Here is a 22,130-nt window from a genome sequence, read left to right as displayed (position 1 = left end):
TGGAAAAAGTCAATTTTACAATTATAGACATCTCCACAGTGGAAAATATGAAAACAAGCTGACATTCTTAAGGTGTGTTTTCTTTTTTCTCTCTCCTTGTGGGTTGTGTGTGAACAAAAACTTTCCTGGGCCAACAAAAACTTTTAAACTGTCACAAAGTTTCAAAATAGTACATACATTGCTGCAGAGTGCAAGTTCCATTCTAGCATAGACTACTGGAAGATGCTGTTTTATTTTACAACTAAATACCTTATAACACTACATTAGGTGAATCTGAATATCAATCGTGTCAGAAAGTGGGTTTTGCAGCCCGAGTTTGTACTTTTTACTGTTAGACCATTAAGAAAAGTAGAAGCCATTTCTCCCTCCCAACATCAGCCTTCCCATGAAAAAATTATCCTTGAAAGAATCATTTGATCCAGAGGAACAATGATAATCAGAATGAGACTAGGTTGCAGCATGAAAGCCCAAAGTAAAACCATTCCAATAAGCCGGCTTGTTTTTGTTACGGTGTAGAACAATGTTAGCATACAACTAGCCTTTGTGCAAATCCTGAATTGCCAATTACACTTCCTTTAATATCTGCTACTACATGTACACTCAGTTTGCAGGTTGATGAGGCACGAGATCAGTATGTGGCACACCACCATCTGAGATTACAAACAGTGGAAGGAACAAAGCTGTACCTTGGATAAAATAACTTTGTGACTAACAGACTGCAGCATCGAGGACAACGTTGCCAATGCACAGCCAGCCACATTTTACATGGCTCTGCTCGTAACTGCAAACAGGTGAAACAGCATGTGGCACTCGAGAAAGAGCTACAATAGGCCACCCCTACCACTCGATGCAAAATGTCATTCATGATGTTGTTTCAATCCAAGTATAACTACCTACCATGTAGTTGGGGTGTTTAGCACTCAACTGGCACAGTGTTTTCACTTTTTTTGCATGTTCCACCTATCATGTTCACAATAACTGATCATGATATGGACTTTGTCAGTAGGCTTAAGAATAAGATAAAATTTATCTGTGAAAACATGGCTACATGTTTGTCACTTAGATAACTGATTTTTTTTTTATCTTAATCTACAGACTGCCTCTATAGCATCGCTGTCTTCGATGCAGGAAGACCTGAGTTCGATCCCGGTACCACTTTGTCTGTCTGAGGTAGGGAGGTCTGGAATGGGATCCACTCAACCTCGTGAGACCAAACAAAAAGCTGATAATTAATTGAAACCCTCAGCTGCCGACAGGTGTTGTTGATGTACCTCGATGGGGACAGCTGAAAATGTGCCCCGCCACCAGTTGCACTATTCATCTGTGTCCTCCGTGGCTCAGATGGATAGAGCGTCTGTCATGTAAGCAGGAGATCCCGGGTTCGAGTCCCAGTCGGGGCACACATTTTCAGCTCCTCATTGAGGTAAATCAACAACACCTGTCAGCAGCTGAGGGTTTCGATTAATTACCATTTATTCTAGAGAAGCTGCACGGTCGTCAATGGTACCTGTTCTTTCGGGAACAGTTACTAGCTTCATACATAAACGAAAAGCTGCTCGAATAAAAATGCTGCAGCAGCTTCCGAATTCATCTACTGGCAATAACAACAGGAAACACCAAAGGTGAATGAGAGTTGTAGCTTATTGCACCCCAGACCATAACGCCTTGGGTAGAGCCACTGTGTCTTGATGAATGTGCTCTACGAGACAATGTTCACCGGCATACGTCATATGCACAAACAACAACCACTCGTTTGCAGGCAGAATCTGCTTTCATCGCCGAACACCACGGCATTTTCAGACTCGCTAAGTTGGCTGTAGGAGACACGAGTGTGTCCCAGTAGCATGGTTGCCTGCTTGATTCACACATCTGGACCACACTGAGCCTTCTGGCTGCTAGTAGTCCCTATTAAGGGGACACACAGGTAACTATGCCACTACACTTTCTGTAGGTGGATGACATTGTAATCATTACTAGTCCACTTACTACTCCCAGGTGGATATGTCACCACTGGATCAAAATCGGTGTACTATCCCCCCCCCTGCAGCAGTGTATTTTTATGGTTGTACATTTCACTTCTTCCTGTGCAAGTCTGAGCAGTATATATACATCTAATCGGGTACTATTTTTGTTCCTAGTGTCATATTCAGGACCACTACCATTACTTTGAGTAGTGCCAGAGTCTTCTCTAAAATCATATAATGGTAATTCTAGATTGGAATATCAACAGCTATGAAAAGATAGATTGTAACTCACCATAAAGACACATTGAGTTGCACACAGGCACAACAAAAAGACTATTACACAATGAGCTTTTGGCCAAAGCCTTCTTCAGAAAAGAAAGGAAAACACACACACACACACACACACACACACACACACCTGCTATCTGCCCAGACGCAACTGCTATGTTGAACAAAAGCAGCAATTTGGAATGAGACAGGAAAGGGGGAGGGATAGCTGGTTGCGAGTGGAGGGAAAGAAGACTGCTGCCTGGCAGAGCATGCAGGGACTATACCCGGATGAGAATAACAAAGTGATTGACGTATAGCTGATCAGAAGGCTATTACCACCGACCAGCCAATCGTTGTCAAATCTCTCTGTTACTGCAGGTAGCGGCTATAGCTAGCCCCCAGACGACGCCTGTGGCCACTAACATAAACAGTTGCGGTCTGTATTGTTATCTGATTTCTTTCTCTATGGCAAGTTTATTTGTGCAACAGAATGTCTGAAGCCTGTATTGGAAGTGTGCAAAAAAGTGTGGAAGCCAAATGGAAAGTTCAGCGATCTGCTCAGTTTTGCATGGACAGAAATTGAGTTTGTGTGCTCGGTGCACGAATATTTGGAGAAGGAGAGACACAATGGTGCAACTCTACTGCCTGTAATGATGGTAGCCAAAAGAACTGCAGTTGCCTTGAAGATTCAATATATATTGTCATTAAAATTTGTAAGAAGAAATACTGTGCAGAAGGGGAAGAACACGGTTCACCCAAACTGCGAACACCTGATAAAAATGCGACAGGATCACGATTAACAAACTTGGACTCTTCTCGACAAGATGCTCTTCGTCACAATAAGATGCTGTTCGTCACCACATATATGAATATTACGAGACAAAAGAACACCCGACAACAAAAAAGCTGTTCGTTACTTTTCGTGAGGCAAAGTTATTCAGTGTCAGCAGAACGACTTTCTTAATGGTTGTCAGGGCCCTCGGTTTTCGGTACAAAAAATTTAATGGACGCAAAATTATAATGGAGACAGAGGTGACAGCACAGCATGTCGTTGCCGATTTTTAATAAATGTTGAAGTGCCATTTGAAGACATTTTGTGGTTTGTCAAAACATGGATTCATGCCAACCATTCTGTCAGAAAGATTGGACAGATGACAGCAAATGTGGAAGTTCTGCTGTTCTGGTGAGAAAGGGCCCAACTGTCTCCTTGTTTACAAATTGAGGAAAACATGACTACCACAAGGAGATGAATCACAATAGTTTTCTTAAATGGTTCAAGGGGCACCTACTGCAAAAATTAAACTGGCCATCTGTCATTGTAATGGACAATGCCCCATACCATTTAATTATTAAAAATAAAGCTCCAACGATGACAACAGATGAGATTGACATTGTTGAATGGTTGAAACCGCACAACATTAAAATTCAGGACAATTTATGTAAGGCAGAACTTATGAACATAGCATGTACGTTGTGGACGAGGTATCTAATGAATGTGGCCACAGGGTTCTTAGGCTTCCACCATACCACTGCCATTTCAACAACATTGAAATGATTTGGGAGCAGATCAAACATTGCATGGCAACAAATAACAAAAGCTACACAGTAGCAGATATTCAAAGACTGTTAGCGAAAGCAGTGGCACAAATAATGCCAGGGAAGTGAAATAATGTTGTATGCAACACAGAAATGGTTGTTAGGGAAGCAAGGAAGAGCAAAGTTAGCTTAGAACGTAATGCTGAAAATATAATTATATTGTAAGGCGATTCCAGAGACTAGTCCATGGACCAGAACTCAGATAACGACAGTGTCAAGGAAGAAAGTGATCCTGAACTAAATGGCACATAGCCTTTATCTTAATTCGTCTTTATTTTTGTGTTGTGTCATATTTTTGACTGAACTCTGTTTACTGCAGTTGTATAATAAATCTCACTTCATTATTAAGGAATACTCCTCTGCACAGATATGCCACTCTGCATGCATACTACAGTAATTGGCAAGTACTCAAGCTGTTTATATAATTTTAATGTTGTTAATGTATTTACACGAATGATTCAGATCCATTTTAACACCCCTTTTGTATCGAATCTGACAACTGAAAACGATTAATTCTGATTACTGTAAAATACAGTGTGCTTCCTGTTGATTCTGTTGGGATATACATATAATTGGAATGCAGTATTATTTTATACACAGGAGTGTGTTTGTTAAGCCACGAGGATATTATGATCCTGTAAAACGAACTCAGTAATGCGCATTAAAAGGCGGCATGAGAAGGCAGTAAGGAACCTTACATCTGTTGCTGCTATATCCATACTGCGCGCGCACATGTCGGCGAACCGACAACATCGGCAAATTCCAGGGTCAACTGTGGTTTCACTGTCAATCACTTTGTTACTTTGATCCGGGTATAAAAGGATAGAAGGCAGCAGGGCAAGGCTGCAAGTTGGAGCATTGGGAGGGGAGGGGGAAGGAGAGAGGGAGGTGGAGTGGGAGGGAGGTGGAGTGGGAGGGAGGTGGAGTGGGAGGGAGGTGGAGTGGGAGGGAGGTGGAGTGGGAAGGAGGTGGAGTGGGAGGGAGGGGGAGCGGGAGGAGGGAGCAGGACAGAGGAGGAGGGGAGCCAAAAAGAAGAGGAGCAGAGAGGGGAAAAGGCTGATGGATGTGTTTTCAGGGAGCAGCATACAATGAGAGTCAGGGGATGTGAACTGGGAGGAGGTGATACGAAAGATGGGGCAAATACTGTTGGACTCTTGGCCACAGTTTGGCAGTGGCCATTCACACTAATAGACAGTTGGTTGGTAGTCATCCCAATATGAAAAGCTGTGCAACGACTCGAGCAGAGTTGGTATATGACATGGCTGCTTTCACACACGGTCCCACTTCTGATGGGGGTAATAAATGTTCCCTTACAGTATTGCCACACTGATCTGTATCAGATGGAAAGACGAAGGCGATAAATAGTTTTTGGTGAAAGGCCGTGCCCTACCTGCTTGCGGTTGAAGTAGAACAGCCCCCAGTGGCGCTGGGCACGCGCACTGCGCCGTCCCGACAGCTCCCAGGCCCTCTCGTAGTACACAGGGTCGTCTGTCGAGTCCCCGAGCAGGCACCACAGCTTCACCGTCTCCTTCTTCTGAAGCTCGTGCCTCACTATCTCGGCAGCCTGTAAAATGGAAGTCCCAGAATGTCGCGTCAGAGGCAAAGACCGATTGCTATTACAACACGTCCAGTACCAAAGTAAAAACACTGCTCGCCATTAAAAGTGTGACACCGGGAGGATTAGCAGACAACAGAATTTTACTTATTGAGTATATATAGAGTACAATCGGGTTTACAGGGTGCAAACTTTAGTACAAAGAGCTGCCACCTCTTGCACGAATAGCAATTCTCAATTCAAATTGGTGTCGAGTCGATCTGAGATCGGATGACAGACACGGATACATCATTCCAGGAGTTCACCAATCTAAGTGACTGGCAAGTGGCAGCTTGCCAGTACTGAGGAATGATGTACTGAGGAATGATGTCCATTTGTTCTCTGTTCAGCTTTCGTCATTGCATTACCACAGTGCCCTGTGGGGCTGGGAGTCAAGAATTCCCACCCATCTCTTTGCTTTCTTTCTTCATTCTCTATTTCATATAGAAAGTGCCATTAACGTGATGAAAAACTGAAAAGCAATGATTGTCAGAAACAAAGATTCAGCTGTCAAAAAACTCAAAACAAGTTTAGATGAAATTAAAAGCAAAAGTGTGAACACTAAGAGCACAAAAGGCCGATGAAACGACAGAAGAAGAAATAGGATAAATATGTAAGACGTCTGACAGAGCTTCGAAATATTTGCGATCAAACGAGGCAAAAAATAGATAACATTCTTTGGGAATTTCTGAATTAATCAGTTGGAAATGGCAACCAAACAATTTTTATAGTAAATGTGTACAATCTAATGTACACTTACGTTAACTGCCTGACATCTGAATTCCTGTCACGAATAAATACTGAGGGGTGGAAGAGAACATCAGACATGCCAACTTTCAAAAGTGAAAAATCAGGAGAATGTTAGCGGTGTACTATTGTAATTATAACACATCCCTGATGATTAAAGTTGCAATAATTCAATACCTGTAACAACTCAATTACATTTGCTTTATTATTTACATGTAAATACTAAATAATGGACATATCTGAGCATTCGGACTGTATAATTTACCATTCAACATGCTGAACAACGTGAATGATGAGCTCTGCAGGTTTCTTTGGATTCACACGTTCAAGTGAAGCACTCAAGAGAATTACAGTTTGAAATTACGATCCGAGGAAACAAATTAACGTATATTAGATTTCTGTTTTGACATCAGCACAGTTTTTGCATGAATAAATCACTGTTAAATGATCACACATTTTCATTTCATAACGCAACCCATATTTGCATGGCATCTTATATCCGTAAGACATCTTTCCCCAATTTAAATCAATTTTGTACAGGTTGTACATGTTAGGCTTAGCAAATAATCTGAATAGTTTATCAGTCTGAATTTGTCTGATTGCAGTAGTTACTTATTCATCACACCCGTAGCTGACTTAGCCTTCAAAAACTCTGAACTAAATTTCTGCTCAAGGCACGTGCCTTTTTGAATTGACTTTTAAAGTTAAAAATTTCTCCAAAGACGTTTCTGAAAGCATGGACCTGAACTGAGTTTTGGTCTTCATAACTGTGCTAAAAATTCTATCATATTCCGCATTACTATGTGGAATTGACAAAATAGCCAGCATCATCCTTACAAGTTTATCATATTGAAGAACCCCATCAGCCGATTTCATCTCACCTACCAACAGCCACTGAACATCAATTCTCTCTGCTGCCACGTTGGCTTCTTCCAGCTGAAAGTTACAGAACTGAGTGTGGAGAATATCAACTTCTGTATCTAAGTGTTCACTTTTGCTAGTCAGAATATTAGGAAATCTATTTATGAAAAATCTAAGGCTGGAAAATGATGCTTTGCCAATTGTAGAAATATTTGCAACTTCTGCATGCATTAAAACTTCATCTTTGAGTGGATACATTTTCTTACAGACTTAAAGAATACAGACTTTTCCTCAGGCTTCAAAGTGGTCACCAAATCAAAGGTAGAATTCCCTATCATCAGACCACAATCATCCTTTTGATTTGCTGAGTGTGATAATCTTCATCAATAAGAGAGCTGAAGGTTTTAATAATGAGTGGTCTCACAAATCTTGCCATCACATTCTTCAATAGTTCCTTCAAAATTGACTTCAATAAGTGGATATGTGGGGCACTTGACTGAAGAACCACATTTGGGCTCTCAAAGATAGGCATAAAACTCGAAAGGAAAAGGCATAAAGATGTATGTAAATTTGATGACATAAACATGAACAGTCATTTCTCTCATGATAAAGCTTATTCCACAGTGTCAATGGTTTCCTGTAAAACTGATAATTGGGTTATTATTTTATGTGAGGAGTGTGGTGAAATCGTCTCACAGTGCTTGGACTTGTGATATGAAGTAGACACATCAACATTTTGAGTGTGTTTTGGAATTTTATAATTCTTCAAAATTTCCACTTCAGAATCCTTACTTACAATTTCACTCTTGAACAAATCAACCAAAGGGTCCCACTGCTCCAAAATCCTATCTAAACATCTTTTCAACGATAACTATCATGTAGGCACAAGTTTCAGAATTTTGCTCATTTCTGTGTCATGTAAAGTTTGAAACTTTACAAATTTTTCTTTCCTCTTTGCACTCCTTTCCAAATAATAAAATATGTCAATAATATTTTCGTCACCGTTTAAAGGCAAACATGCTGCCCCCTTCTCAGCAGCAAGATTAATTAGGCGACAAGAACAGCCTACAGCGATTAAGTTAGCAATTTCTTGCTTCAAACATCCTGCCACACCCTTTCCTAGCCCTACTATTACAGGAGGATTATCAGCACCAAAAGCCAGACAGTTTTTTGATGGAATACGGAATTCCCATAAAGCTGAAAGTAGAAGATCAGCAATATTAGCTCCAGTGGCATCCCCTTTTAAATTGGGCACAGAGAGTAGGCAATTTTGAATTTCATGAAGGTGCAGGATTTTCAAATAATAACGAAAGTATTTAAACAGCTCTGAAAATCGGGAGATCGGTCTTCACGGTTGGGAGGAAGAAGGAAAAATCGGGAGGCTCCCGCTTAAATCGGGAGAGCTGGCACATCTGGAAAATTGAGGACCTGTAACATGACGATTAGTTTAGCTTCTAAAAAGGTAATGACACTAGAGAGACAGTTCTCACATTGTAACGGATAATGAATGCAAGACTTAAGAAAAACCAACACATCTGCATAGGATCTGTCAGTCCAGAAAAAACCAATGGGTATGAACTACAAGGAAAAATGGGTAATATACAACATGTACAATAACCAAAAGGAAACAATACAAATTGAAGCCAAAGAACAAAGTGATCGTATTAAAAGGGGTGTAAGTCAGGGATGCAGATATTCTGCTCGATAGTTCGAACTGTACGTGAAAGAAGCAATGTTCAGGAGTGGAGTTAAAAGTGATAACAATGATAAGGGTCGCTGATGACATCGTTATCCTTGGTGACAGTGAGGATGGGTTACAGGGCCTGTTGAATGAGATGGACTGTCTCACGAGTATAGAATTTGGTTCGAGAATAAACCAAAGAAAGACAAAAGTAATGAGAAGTAGCAGAAACGAGATAACGATTCCTTACATTAAAACTGAGGACCACGTAGCAGAAGTGAAGGAATTCTGCTAGCTAGGAAGCAAAATAAAGTATGCTGGATAAAGCAAGAAGGATACAAGAGTGACTAGTACAAGTAGAGAAATATACATTTGGCACACAACATTGCACGGAAGCGAACCAAGGACTGAGAATTTGAAAAGACGGGATGAGGAATGAGTAATTAGCGATGTTGTAGAAAAGAAAGGTGTTTAAAAAATGGATAAGATGGAAAGTCAATTTGTCCACTGGAGAATCAGTGAGGAAAGAAAATATGTGGAAAGCAGTGGCTAGCCAGGGACGGGGAGGGGAGGGGGGGGGGGGGGGATTACAGGACATCTGTAACGACATCGAGGGATAACTTGCATAGTGCATTAGAAGAAGCTGTAGGGGGCGAAAACTGTAGAGGCTTGAATACCTCCAACATGTAAATGAGGTCATTGTATGTACGTGTTGATAAGAGGCAAAGAGGTTGGCAAAGGAGAGGAAGTTATTGTATACGAATAGCCAGAAGACTGGAGACATGGAGGAGGAGGGGATGTTTCTTGTCCTCGGGGGACCCTTTGTTTGGCTTTAAACAAGACCCTCATTTACCATGACTACGTGGCAATCTGCATCACGAAAAATCTGGATATACTCTACCAAAAGCAAAAACTCTTTATATGTACTGCAATATACAAACCTTTTATTTTGGCACTAACAAGAAATACTTTTTTGTCGCTTAAACTCTATAGGTACTTTAGTCTATACTCGCATTTAATTGCTCAACTCGAGTTCAATTTACTTTGTTTTCGACACGTGAGACAATGGAGAACAGCACAATGGTGTAGACAGTTTGGCTGGAGCTGTCTCTGGCTGATGTTACAGGTAAACCATTAGTTTTTCCAGCTGTGGCACTGCCTCCACAGGAAGCATTAATCCTTCTCCTGAAACACCACTTTCATTGCTCACTTCACCATTACGGTCATTCTATGCAGCACAAAAGGCAACAATACCATATTGTTGTTGGTCATCATGCTGTAACAAGTATCACTTCATTCTGTAAGCAGGTATCTCAGGATGTATACGCGGACAAGGAAAAAAATTCTCGATTTTTCCCAGTTAAAAATACACTTTCTCCCGAGTGAAAACACACTTTTTCCATGTTAAGTGACAGTATATTTTCCCTCAGAACTGTAAAACTTATCAATCCTTGGAATGGTTATGGTTTTATACATGGGCGTACAATTTCCCAGCACTTTATAAAACGAAATTCAGGGAAAAAGAAAACACATTTTGGAAAGATCTTTCATATGCAGCAACATGTACGCTCCATATTTTCAAATTACAGAAGTATAAATTAAAACAATGGAAAATCCAAAATGGAATGTAATAATACGAGAGAAGGAAAGTTGCTACTCACCGTATAGCGGAGATGCTGAGCCGCGATAGGCACAATAAAAAGATTCACACAATCATAGCTTTCGGCCATTAAGGCCTTTGTCAGCAGTACACACACACACACACACACACACATTTGCGGTCTCAGAGAGCTGAACTGGAAAGATAGTGTAGTTTCAGCTCTCTGAGACTGCAGGTGTGTGTGTGTGTGTGTGTGTGTGTGTGTATGTGTGTGTGTGTACTGCTGACAAAGGCCTTAATGGCCGAAAGCTATGATCGTGTGAATCTTTTTAATTGTGCCTATGGCGGCTCAGCATCAGAAGTATAAATTCGAATTCCACCAAACGCCGCATGTTAGTTTCTGAAGTACTGAAATCGAGATTGCGATGCACTTTTGTAAGCCATTCATAGCTCATGTCATGTGATCTCTCCAGCTGATGACAGCAGATATTCAGAAAATAGGACACATGATGTAGTTGGCCAACATCAACATCACTTTAAGTAGCACGCACACACAAACAGTAAAAGTTAATGGTTTAAATTAATATACATAGTGTTGCTACAGGAAAAGTAACACTTTCACATATAATGTTAGTCTCGAAGGTCAATATGCAGCAAGAGAAGCTTTCACACATAATGTTGATCTTTTTTGCACATATTACACTTTAAGATATACCACACAAATGTGCCAGTAAACTCTTTAATAATGACATAAATGTCTGATGATACTGACACAAAATTCTTCCAAATGGCTCGTCTTCAAAGAGTTGCTTTTTAAACGAGAGTCAAACGCTCTGTGATTTAAGAAATTCATTGTACATTCTCGCACATAGTTCAAAATGAGTAAAAGGAAATTTACTTTGAAAGGAACACTTTTCAAACCACCATTCGCAATATTTTCATGTGACCTGTTAGAAATAGGTTCATTTCAGCAGTTGCCAGAGAGCGCCAGATGACACGCACTACCACATTTTCGCAGCTACGACGACATAGGAGGCCCATATGTTCGTACGTGTAAAACATTAAAAGAGCTTACATTACGTCATAAAAGAAACAAGACATCATCCAAATTTTGTGAACCATACAAAAATGTGCACATTTGTATGTACAGATTCCCAATAAAGTAGGCCTCGACCTGATATTAAGCTTTCCAATGTGGTTTTTGGGATGTAAATTTTCTTGGAGTACCAGTACTGTATTATCTCATGTTTGGTTCTTTATTATGGCTTAGTGCCATACGTGCTAGAAGATGAAAACATTCACTTGAAATGCAGCGAACAGCTGAAACTAGCTAATAGTGTGGAATTAAACACTTCGTTTCAAATACATTGAAGGCTTCAGTGGAAAAGACAATAAAAGCCAAATTTCTTTAGCAAACCGACAAAAATAACTTCATTGTTTTGCAATGCGGTTAATACTTGAGTGTCAGAAAGGTGGAAATAAAATAAAATCTGAAACTAATAACATATTTTAGCCTTCTGTAATGATGTGAATCTATTTTAATTCACTTGACAGTTCCAGGGCACAGAAATCTCTTCTGATTTCATTTGATGTGAGAGCAATAACGAAGAGGAAACAGCAAAATCACTAAATGTAAACACGGACCATGTGGAGACTACCCACTTCGCCACTGTAACTCAGACTGCTCTGCGCATCAGCCCAAGATCTATGATATTTCCCAACTGGAGCAATACTAGATAGTGGACACTGACCCCCCCCCCCCTCCTCGCTCAAGCGTTTGAGATAGGACATCAAACTTTTTTAAAAAAAATCAAATTTTCATTTTTAGCACTTATCTTTCTGAAGAGTCTGATACATACAACACACGTGTTTGAAGAAATGTTATTGGGTCTTAAGTGTGCCAAAGTGCAGTGCCACGCCTCTTCACACAGCATTCTTCTATCGCATGTCCCTGTATTTAGCTCTGTGGAATTGAAATGTGTATATTTTGTAACAAAAGCCGTCAAACTGTATTAAAGACAGTGGAAATTAAAATGTTCTGTGGTGCCTCTCCTGCTCCCAGTCAGCCGGTTTGACATCCTCTCAAAAAAAAAAAAAAAAAATTTGCTCGTAATTAATGCTTAGCGGGATTATTTGTAATCGAGAGAACAAGAACTCTTCAGAAAATTTTCACTCTTTATCGCCTATTAGCTAATAACGTGCAGTTTTGTGTGACATGATATTAAACATAGGATACATAAAACCAATAAAGACAAGAGACAAGCAAGAAAGTACACATTTCTTCAATCCTTAGCTCCTAGCATTTTCTCTCTAATCTTGCTACAGCTTTACATGGCATGCTTTCCTTTGTGCGAAAGAATCTATTACCTCATAAAAGTTCGTTAAACGTTTTGCTACATGAAAAATTGAAATGTAGTTGTTTAATACTGAAAAAGCTGTTAATGCAAACAGTACCCAAGACTGAGTGGTGTCTTGACCTGATTATGTCTATTTTGGCACTGTCTGCTACATAAAACAAAATAGGCCTTTCTAATATTGCAGTAATTTTAACACACACCAAATAAACGAGACTGTTTTTGGTACAAATGGTCATTTTTATAACACAACAGAATATAATTAACGAAGCAACAATATCAAATGCCTATTAGGTCTACTACAAGCAAACAGTTTCACTTTTCATTCATACGCTCCAGTTTCTCAAGCATGAGATTGAAAAGTAGTCGTACAAAAATTTTATATAAATTAGGAATCGTCACATTCTTCCATAATTTGTGCGATGTCCCCACTTCTTTCCCCCTCCTTCATTCTAATAACAAACAATCTTGTCATCACTAATTCTGTAACAGTTCCTGCCATTGTCAAAACTTATTTGCCTGTTAACTTCACTAACCCTGCCAGAATCACCGGTTTAGTTACCCTGCGATTATTCTACCGTTAGGCATTGTTACATGTTTGTACAACGCGTTCTCCACACTACTTCCGGAACAGAATTTAAGCGGCTGCTAGCCGGGGACTATGCAACTGGCCCTTACTAGTATAGCGATGTGGACAAAATTTTTCTGTCAAAATTTCATTTTCTTGGATACATCGAGAAGATAATACATAATCCTTCTTACCCGTTATTCCTAATAGTCGTTTATTTCCACTCTGGTAGTCTGAATCTACAGAGTACGCTAGTAATTTTAACACCACTGATAATTCACAAACCCAATCAACCACATAATCAGACAGTGGTTGGCATTCATTTGTTTGGCTTCACTCATCTCAGCTCATATAGCCCCTTTTTCTTGCAGGAAAGTTTATTTCTAGATGTGACAAGGATTCCCCTGACAAAGACATCACGCACACTATGCACACATTCAAAAATAAACTTACGATTCATTCATTTTCCTCAAGAATATGAATTTCGCGCGCCCCCTCCCCCCAAAATTGCCACCTGGGACAGATTCCCAGTTTGCCACCCTCCTCCTAGATCCGGGCCTGCTGCGCATGCCTGAATCCGGCAGCTTGGGTGCACCAGTAAAATGTATCAAGGTAGCATCTATAATCCGTTCATTGTAAGAAATTTTGGAAATTTGTGGTAAGTTCCTGTGGGACCAAACTGCTGAGGTCATCACTCACTAGGCTTACACACTGCTTAATCTAACTTAAACTAATTTATGCTAAGGACAAGACGCACACCCATGCCCGAGTGAGGACACTCAACGTCAGATGGGTGGAGCCGCGTGAACTGTGGCAAGGAGCCTTAGACCGCGCAGCACCATAGGAATAAACCCAATGTAAACAAACACAAACACAATGAATGTGCAGATGCAATAGCACACGTACACTGATGTTGATGTGATGTTTGAAGTAGGGCCTACTTATGTACAATATATATTATTACTGTTGTTGTTTTTGTGGTCTTCAGTCCTGAGACTGGTTTGATGCAGCTCTCCATGCTACTCTATCCTGTGCAAGCTTCTTCATCTCCCAGTACCTACTGCAACCTACATCCTTCTGAAATATTGTTAAATGAAACTTTAAGATATTCAAACGTATTAGCAACCATCAACGTTATTCTTAATCACTCTTTAGTTGTGTAGTTTTCATTTCAAAAACCGTGTATAGTCACAGCCTCTGCACTGTTGTGCTCTGATTGTTGCGCTGTTGTACGCAGTATGAAAATGGCTGAGGCTGCTTCCTGTTTCATAGTGAAACATGCATGTGGAATACTGTCAGAAAGAGTCGAGATGTAGGTTGTTTTTAATATTTGTTATAAATTTAGAGAGGTAATCAGCTTTGAAGTTTGCCAAGGGACTGTATCAGATACAGTTGATACAATCACTGTTGTACATGCATCAGTAGCAGAACTGCTAGTGTAGTACTGTAATAACGGGTCACGATAAATAGTTTGCTGGTTCAAATCTCATCCGAATCAGTTTTTTTTTTCCCCCTCATTCAATTCGAATTACCTACATCTCGTACTTGTAAAATTTATTGTAATTTGTTATGAATAATGCACATCTCCTTGTTTTTAATTACATATTGCATGCGAAATTTCAGTTTTCATATAAAATATAAATCCTCAATTACCAATATTTTATGAAAGACTGTTAATAAAGGTTGCTTAAGTTAAGAAAACATAACAATTTAATTTTTAAGGCAAAAATGAAATACTCTTATTTGGACTATGTCCATTATTTTATACCACAGATGTAGGTGTGTGTCATAGAAACATGAAAAACAATCAATTTCACAGCTTCGAGCATACCGTGCAAATGCTGCATTTTTACATTTGCCACTGTACCATTACAATATGAACCAAGCAGAACTAATCAAGAGCCAAGTTAAGGGATTTGGCCCAAGAAATAACAATACTGTTACGCTACCAGACATAGAGAGATTACCAGACGATTGACTGTAATTAATATCTTCAATGGCTTCAGTATTCCACAGTATGGTGAAATCCCTGCAGTATGCTTTTGCATCACACATAGCTTGCTCAGAAAAATTACCCTCTGTTTAAGTTAGGAATTTTCATCATCCTTGTTTGTAATTAGAATACTATACCAGGTGAGAACGAGAGCATTTCATTTCATGCTTTCCGTCTCGTTACCTAAGAAGCGTGTGGTAGTGCTGGAGTTTTATCAAATACTATTTCATTCTCTTTTAAAAATTAAAAGACATTTGAAGCTACATTGTTTCTTTGCCCATCTCTTTTACGTCTGAAATGCAACTGCTCACATCACTGCAAGCTAGTTGGACCGCTGGTTGGCCAGGCTGTCCAAGTTCAATGTGCCGGTAAAGCTGTTGTCCCGCATATTATTGCTCAGTCTTTGTGTGTGTAACACAGCATAGAACATATCCTTATGATCATACTTGACTGTACTGGTCACAAAATGAAATCCAGTGAGATTCTAGCAAATTTTTACACCAGGTTTATTTTTACAATGAACAGAGTATAACCGCTTGCTGTGGCTGCTTACACACCCAACAGCCACATTTCTGTAGCCATAAGCGGGAGAAGGTAGAACTCATACGTGACTCAACTGGCACGTGCTTGAGCCTGCTCATAACTGCTAAAATGAATCCAATGTAAACAGTTGTGACCTCACACTCATCGGAGGCAATTTGTTGTTATGTGAAGCATTGCATAGTTTTCCAAAAGCATTTGACACATTTTGCTGTTGGTAGATGCTTGTATGAGCACTATGTTTTGTATATGGCACATCTCCTTTGCATTTTAAGTTTTATTGCTGCAGTTTTATTTTGCAGTAACAGGGTACAGTAATATCCTTTGTTAGAGTATTGGTTCTTACCAGTCAAAATCACAAAAATTTAACTAAAAACTAAAACAATGAAAAATTCCTGCAATTTTTAAAAAATCCCGGGTTTTCCCTGTTTTCTCCTGGATGAAAAAAATCATGGGTTTTTCCCCGGATCTCCCGGTTGTCCCATGTCGTATACACCCCAGTATCTACATCGCTATAGTCTACACCTGAACAACTAGGAATGTTTGCTAACATGTCAATGAATTCAGAGGTTGACAACTTTACAAAGATCAGTGGTGGAATCACAAACAGCAGGCCATACTGTTTTCACAGTCTTCAGAAATGATCACGGGCTCCGAGCACTATGGGACTTAACATCTATGGTCATCAGTCCCCTAGAAGTTAAAACTACTTAAACCTAACTAACCTAAGGACAGCACACAACACCCAGCCATCAAGAGGCAGAGAAAATCCCTGACCCCGCTGGGAATCGAACCCGGGAACCCGGGCGTGGGAAGCGAGAACGCTACCGCACGACCACGAGAAATGATCACAGTAATGTAGCCGGAAGCGTGGGACCGGAAACCTCTGAGCTACTGCACTGCCATCCTAACTACCATACATATACCCACTGCACCAACTGTATACCACAAATTTCTGTTTATGTTTTTTTACAAGAAATCTGTATTAATAGGAGTCAGGTAAAAGTAGTACTTGGGTACTTAGCTTTGCCTATACTGCAACTTTTAAAATCATTATCTTGGGGAGTTTTTACATTTGCATCCCTCCCTCACCCTCGTACATATCACTGCCGACTCTCAACTCACCTTGTGGCGCAGCTTGAGCATGTGGTAGCAGTTGACGACCGCCTCCCACTCCTCGAGACGCAGGAAGATGTCGAGGGCACTGTTCACGGCACCCAGGGACAGCAGCAGGTGTGCCAGCTCCGACTCGATGTGCCACCGCGGCGGCAGTGGAGTCGAGAAGAGCTGTGGCCACCGGAAGGCTACTGGAGGCTTGTCACTGTCTATGGCATCTACCAGAATCTGCGAAAATGTTGATCCCAAATTTAATGCTGGAAATACTCCAAAATCTGTCAGCAGTATTAATTCTGCAAGTTGTTATAGTCACTATGGCAACTGGTTCCAGGCATCTTTCCGTGATAATCAGCCCTGTGCAAGATTCTTTACATCCACACAACTGCTGTAACTTACAGTCACTTGCAACTGCTTGATGTGTTCAAGCCTTGTCTATCACTACAACGTTTAGATTTTTATTCTCAAACTTCCTATCTAATCAAATTACTTGTTCCTTGATTCCTGTCACTTCTTTACTCAAATTAAGTCATAAATTTCCACTTAAACTAATTTCCCAATTAAAACTGGTATCCCTTCATTAGGTATTCAATCAACTCATCTATTCTTCAACAATTTTGTGCAACTTTGTGTTTCAAGAGCTTATGTCCTCTTCTCCTCTGTGTGTTTATTGCCTACATTTCATTTTGATTTAAGGCCACCTTCCAAATAAAACTTAAATAGTAAAATTATGACAAGACATTTTAAAGAAACATTCAAGTTAGTTGTCAAAGATCAATCACAGTAACTGAAAGGTACGGCTCTTCAGTCGATAAAAATTTGACTCAAAGAGTATTCGGTGAAGTTCGAGCTCCTGCGCCAAGGAAATTCCTCAGGTACGCTCATCCAGCCACTTTATTGCATGATGAGGTTTACTGACCACTATGAGCATAATTCACACAATTTTTTATGTACTTTAATAACTCATTTCTTTTTTTGTCCACATCCACACCAGAGTGGTCAGCATGTCTGGCTAACATGCAGAGGACACATGTTTAATTCCCAGAAACATCACGGATTTTCTGTGGTGGGAGATCTGGAACACTGAGCACTCAGCCTCGTGATGCCAACTGGAGAGCTACTCAAATGAGAAATAAGGACTCCGAGATCCAAGATGCTGGCAATTACCAGGAGAGCAATGTCCTGACCATGCGCCCCTACACAGCACATCTAAATAATGCCACTGGCAGAGGAAGAGATGCAGTCGGTAGCCATCACTCACAGCTTGAAGCCAGAATTTGGAATAATAATAACAGTAACAATTCTTCACTCTTTTCCATTGGATTTTAAGAATTTCATTAGTTGCACAACAGCTGCATGAAATCTGATCTTGCAGTTGTCAACAACCATTTACACAAAATACTGCTTTTACTCTCTTTGAGCTTCTGCTGACAGTGTCTTGTAAGTGAAGATGTAGTGTTTTACCATTCTATATCACTACATTCTTAGCACAGAAAAGCTCCTGCTAAGCCCAGTAGCACTGGAAGAGAGTATCATCATCCCACTACCCCATATAAAAGACATACGAAAATTGCAACCACTCCAGAAATTGTCAAAAAATTGCGCAATATGATTTTTGATGAGTACTGAGGTGCACGAAACTGCTAAAATTGTATGGATTTCACAAGGCTGCTTCAGCTAAACTTTGCACAAAGAACTAAACACAAGAAAGCTTTGTCGGAGAAGGATGTCGTGTCTGCTTGAGGAGAATCAGAAACAAATTCGTATGACAATTTCCAATCAGTGTTTGGTGTGTGATTTCATGAAGATAAAAGTTTTTTGAATGTTGGTATCTGACAACAGATGGAACAAGGATTAACCACTACACACCCAGAATCAAAACAACAATTGGAGCAGTGGATGGAAGTCAATTCTTCACCTCCAAAGAAGAAGAATATTCACAGCATTAGTGTTTCTGGATGTGAAACAAGTTCTATTAAATGATGACTTGGCATTATCACTTCTTCTGAGCACTCTGGATGCAAAAATTCAACGAAGAGGCCTGGGTTTGCAGAAAGACCAGTGCATGCACTTGGAAAACTGTGTCACAAATTGCTAAATTGAAGAATCTGTGCCATTATATCTTGGAACATTAGCCCTAATACCCCAGATTTGGCTCCCTAAGACTTCAATCTCTTCCCCCCCCCCCCCCCCCAAAAAAAAATAAGTCCTACTAGCTTGTCAGTGTTTTTCATCCAACCAAAAAATGACTGCAGCTGTAGATGGGATTTGACAATAATTTCAGAGAAACATTACAGGCATGAAATAATGTCACTGGAACACATTACAATGACATGTGGAAGTAAAGCAAAAGCTAGACGGTCTCCGAAATGACCATTAACACATAATACTGGAAGGACTTACTGAACTACACCTAATAATGATATTATCAAAAAATACAAAGTTTTTGAAACACAAAATATCATTTTCAATATTAGGCTGAGAACTATTCAGACTACCCTCAGAAGTGGTACTATCAGCAGTACCAGGTATTTCACTTCCTGAATCAATAAACCCTCCAACCATTCTGTCACCTTGTTCCTCCTCCATATTCATACAAAATCAGCATCACAAATCGATCAGTTGTGGGATGCAGCGGCACAAGGAATCTCCTTGTGAGTGTAATTCCTACCCTCTGAATTTCCACACCATGTCCAGACACGAGTACGGTTACCAACCTGGCACTGATTCATCGAACGCTCCACTGTGCGTGAATGCCACGACTCCAGTCGGCAGCGAAGCAGCAGCGCTGACATCTGGACACTCCAGGACTGGGGAGCTGCCAGCACACACTGCAACACAGCGACACCTGTCTCAGCAAATTCTCTGTTACACAGAGTTATTACAATGGCTGTGGAAGAAAAGCAAAAGATAGACTGTCTCCGAAATGATCATTAACACATAATACTGGAAGGACTTAATGAACTATACCTAATAATGAATCAAGGAAGCAAACCTATGTACGGCATTCCTTGTACACTTTTTAAGTCTACAAATCCTTTGCATGATAGTAGACTACATCCCATAAAAGTGCAATGCATCTATAGGTAACACAAGAAGTCATTCTTCATGCAATTCAGTGCCAAGGCCACGGGGCGTAAGTGCGTAAGTTTGGAATGTCCAATGTTGAATGGAGTACTTAGTTTTCAAAATGAGACCCTCTCCAACTGAAACTCTGTCACCGTATCTTCAGGATGCAATGAAAATACTTGGGTCTGAATTAGACACAGGTAACTGCTATTTTCCTTGTTATTACCATTGTAGACAATGTCTAAAATAAGGTGGTACACAAAGTCATGGCAGCCATAACCATCTAGGAATTTACATTAGTAGTTATCAAATAGCTAGTATTTAAAAAAAGATGAGAAGTAGCAATAAAATAAGAAAATGCCAATTATAGGTGCATTCTGGGAAACAACACAGCTAAAAGGGAAAACAGCACAATTGCATTTAAGAGATATCAATTAAATTGTCATAACAATTAATACTGCACACAAAATAAGAGGAAAAACACATTAACTATACATATTCTAACTGGCAAAAATCAAACAATGGAAATTCCAGGCAAGACTGTCAACAATGTAGGAAAAGATAGATTGGCACTTACCGTAAAGAAGACATGCCAAGTTGCAGTCAGGCACGATTAAAAGACACTCACATATAGCTTTCAGCCACAGCCTTCGTCAGTAAAACACACACACACACACACACACACACACACACACACGAGGAAGCACACCTCATGCACATACAACCGCCAACTCCAGCATCTCGAGCCAGTATGCAACATCACTTGGGATGCAAGCTGCAGGTCTGGAGGGGGTGGGGAAGGGATAGTAGTATACAGAAGGAGACATAAGAATGCTGTCTGGTGGAGTGTGCAGGGACTAGACTGCCGGCAGGCTCAGCGTCAGGAGGCGGGGTGGGGGGGGTGGGGGGAGGAGGTAGCAAAAAAAAAGGAGAGGTGCAGGAAAAGACAGGCTGACGCATTGCCAGAGGGCTGCAAATAAACAGGGCGGTAGACGAGAATGGGGAGGAGATGATAATACAGAGGGGGTGGAAACTGTTGGGTGGAGGGTGTGGGGACAGTATGTTACCGTAAGCTCAGAAAACCTGGTGGTGGAGGGAGGGATCCAGATGGCTCAGGTAGTGAAGCAGCCATTGAAATAAAGTGTGTTATGTTCAGCTGCATGTTGTGCCACAGGTGGTCTACTTTACTCTTGGCCACAGTTTGGCAGTGGCCATTGATCCTGGTGGACAGCTGGCTGGTAGTCATACCAATATAAAAAGCTGTGCAATGTTTGCAGATGAGCTGCTTTCACAGGTGGCCAGCCCTGATGGGGTATGATAAACCTGTGAAAGGACCGGGGTACTGTGTGGGTGGACTGGCAGGTTTTGCACCTGGGTCTCCCACAGGTAAGGGGTTGGGATTGGGGCTGGCACAGGGATCGACTGGGATGTCGTGGTGGTTGGGTGGGCGACAACATGACTTTAGGAGGGGTGGGAACTATCCCGGGTAGGACATCTCTCATTTCAGGGCACGATGATAGGTAATCAAAACCCTGGCAAAGGATGTGGTTCAGTTGTTCCGCCCTGGGTGGTACTGGGAGACAAAAGGGACATTTATTTGTGGCTGGTTTTTGGGGGTGGTTGGAGGATTAGGGTTGTGAGGGAAAATGGCACAGGAGATCTATTTGCGGACTGTCTGGGAGATAGAGCCTGTCTGTGAAGGCTTTGGTGAGAACCATTCTCATAATTATCCTGGCCTCAACCTACGGTAATATACTCTCCCCACACCCTCCACCCAAGAGTTTCCATCCCTCTACCCTATCATCTCCTCCCCATTCTCATCTCCCACCCTGTTTATTTGCAGCCCTCTGCCAATGCATCTGCCTGTCTTTCCCTGTGCCTCTCCTTTTTTTGTTCCTTTTTCTTCCTCCTCCCTGCCCCACAGTCTGCACACTCCAGCAGACAGTGTTCATCTTTCTCACCACCCGTATGCTACTATCCCTTCTCGACCCCTTCCCCACCCCCTCCAGATCGCTGCTTGCATCCCAAATAATACTGCATACCAGCTCGAGATGCTGGAGTGGTCGTCATGTGTATGTGAGGTGTGCTTGCTCGAGTGTGTGTGTGAATGTTGTGTTTGTCTCTTTCTTTACTGTAGAAGGCTGTGGCTGAACGCTATTAAGAGTGTCTTTTAATTGTGA

General features: G+C 40.9%; 1 protein-coding gene across 1 annotated transcript in view; it reads right to left on the bottom strand.

Annotated features, from left to right (window-relative positions):
• Positions 1 to 22,130, bottom strand: part of LOC126106334 (tetratricopeptide repeat protein 27) — a 115,114-nt gene that overhangs the window by 41,419 nt on the left and 51,565 nt on the right. Inside the window, exons 8-10 of the mRNA XM_049912583.1 lie at positions 19,599 to 19,712; positions 16,894 to 17,112; positions 5,221 to 5,394 (exon numbers count right to left, since the gene is read on the bottom strand). Of these exons, the coding sequence (XP_049768540.1) occupies positions 5,221 to 5,394; positions 16,894 to 17,112; positions 19,599 to 19,712 (507 nt within the window). The remainder of the gene's footprint in view (positions 1 to 5,220; positions 5,395 to 16,893; positions 17,113 to 19,598; positions 19,713 to 22,130) is intronic.

The sequence above is a fragment of the Schistocerca cancellata genome, chromosome 10 (genome assembly GCF_023864275.1).
Source record: "Schistocerca cancellata isolate TAMUIC-IGC-003103 chromosome 10, iqSchCanc2.1, whole genome shotgun sequence".
Classification (NCBI taxonomy): domain Eukaryota; kingdom Metazoa; phylum Arthropoda; class Insecta; order Orthoptera; family Acrididae; genus Schistocerca; species Schistocerca cancellata.
Note: the sequence above shows the minus strand (reverse complement) of the source record. Positions and strands in the feature narration are given on the sequence as shown.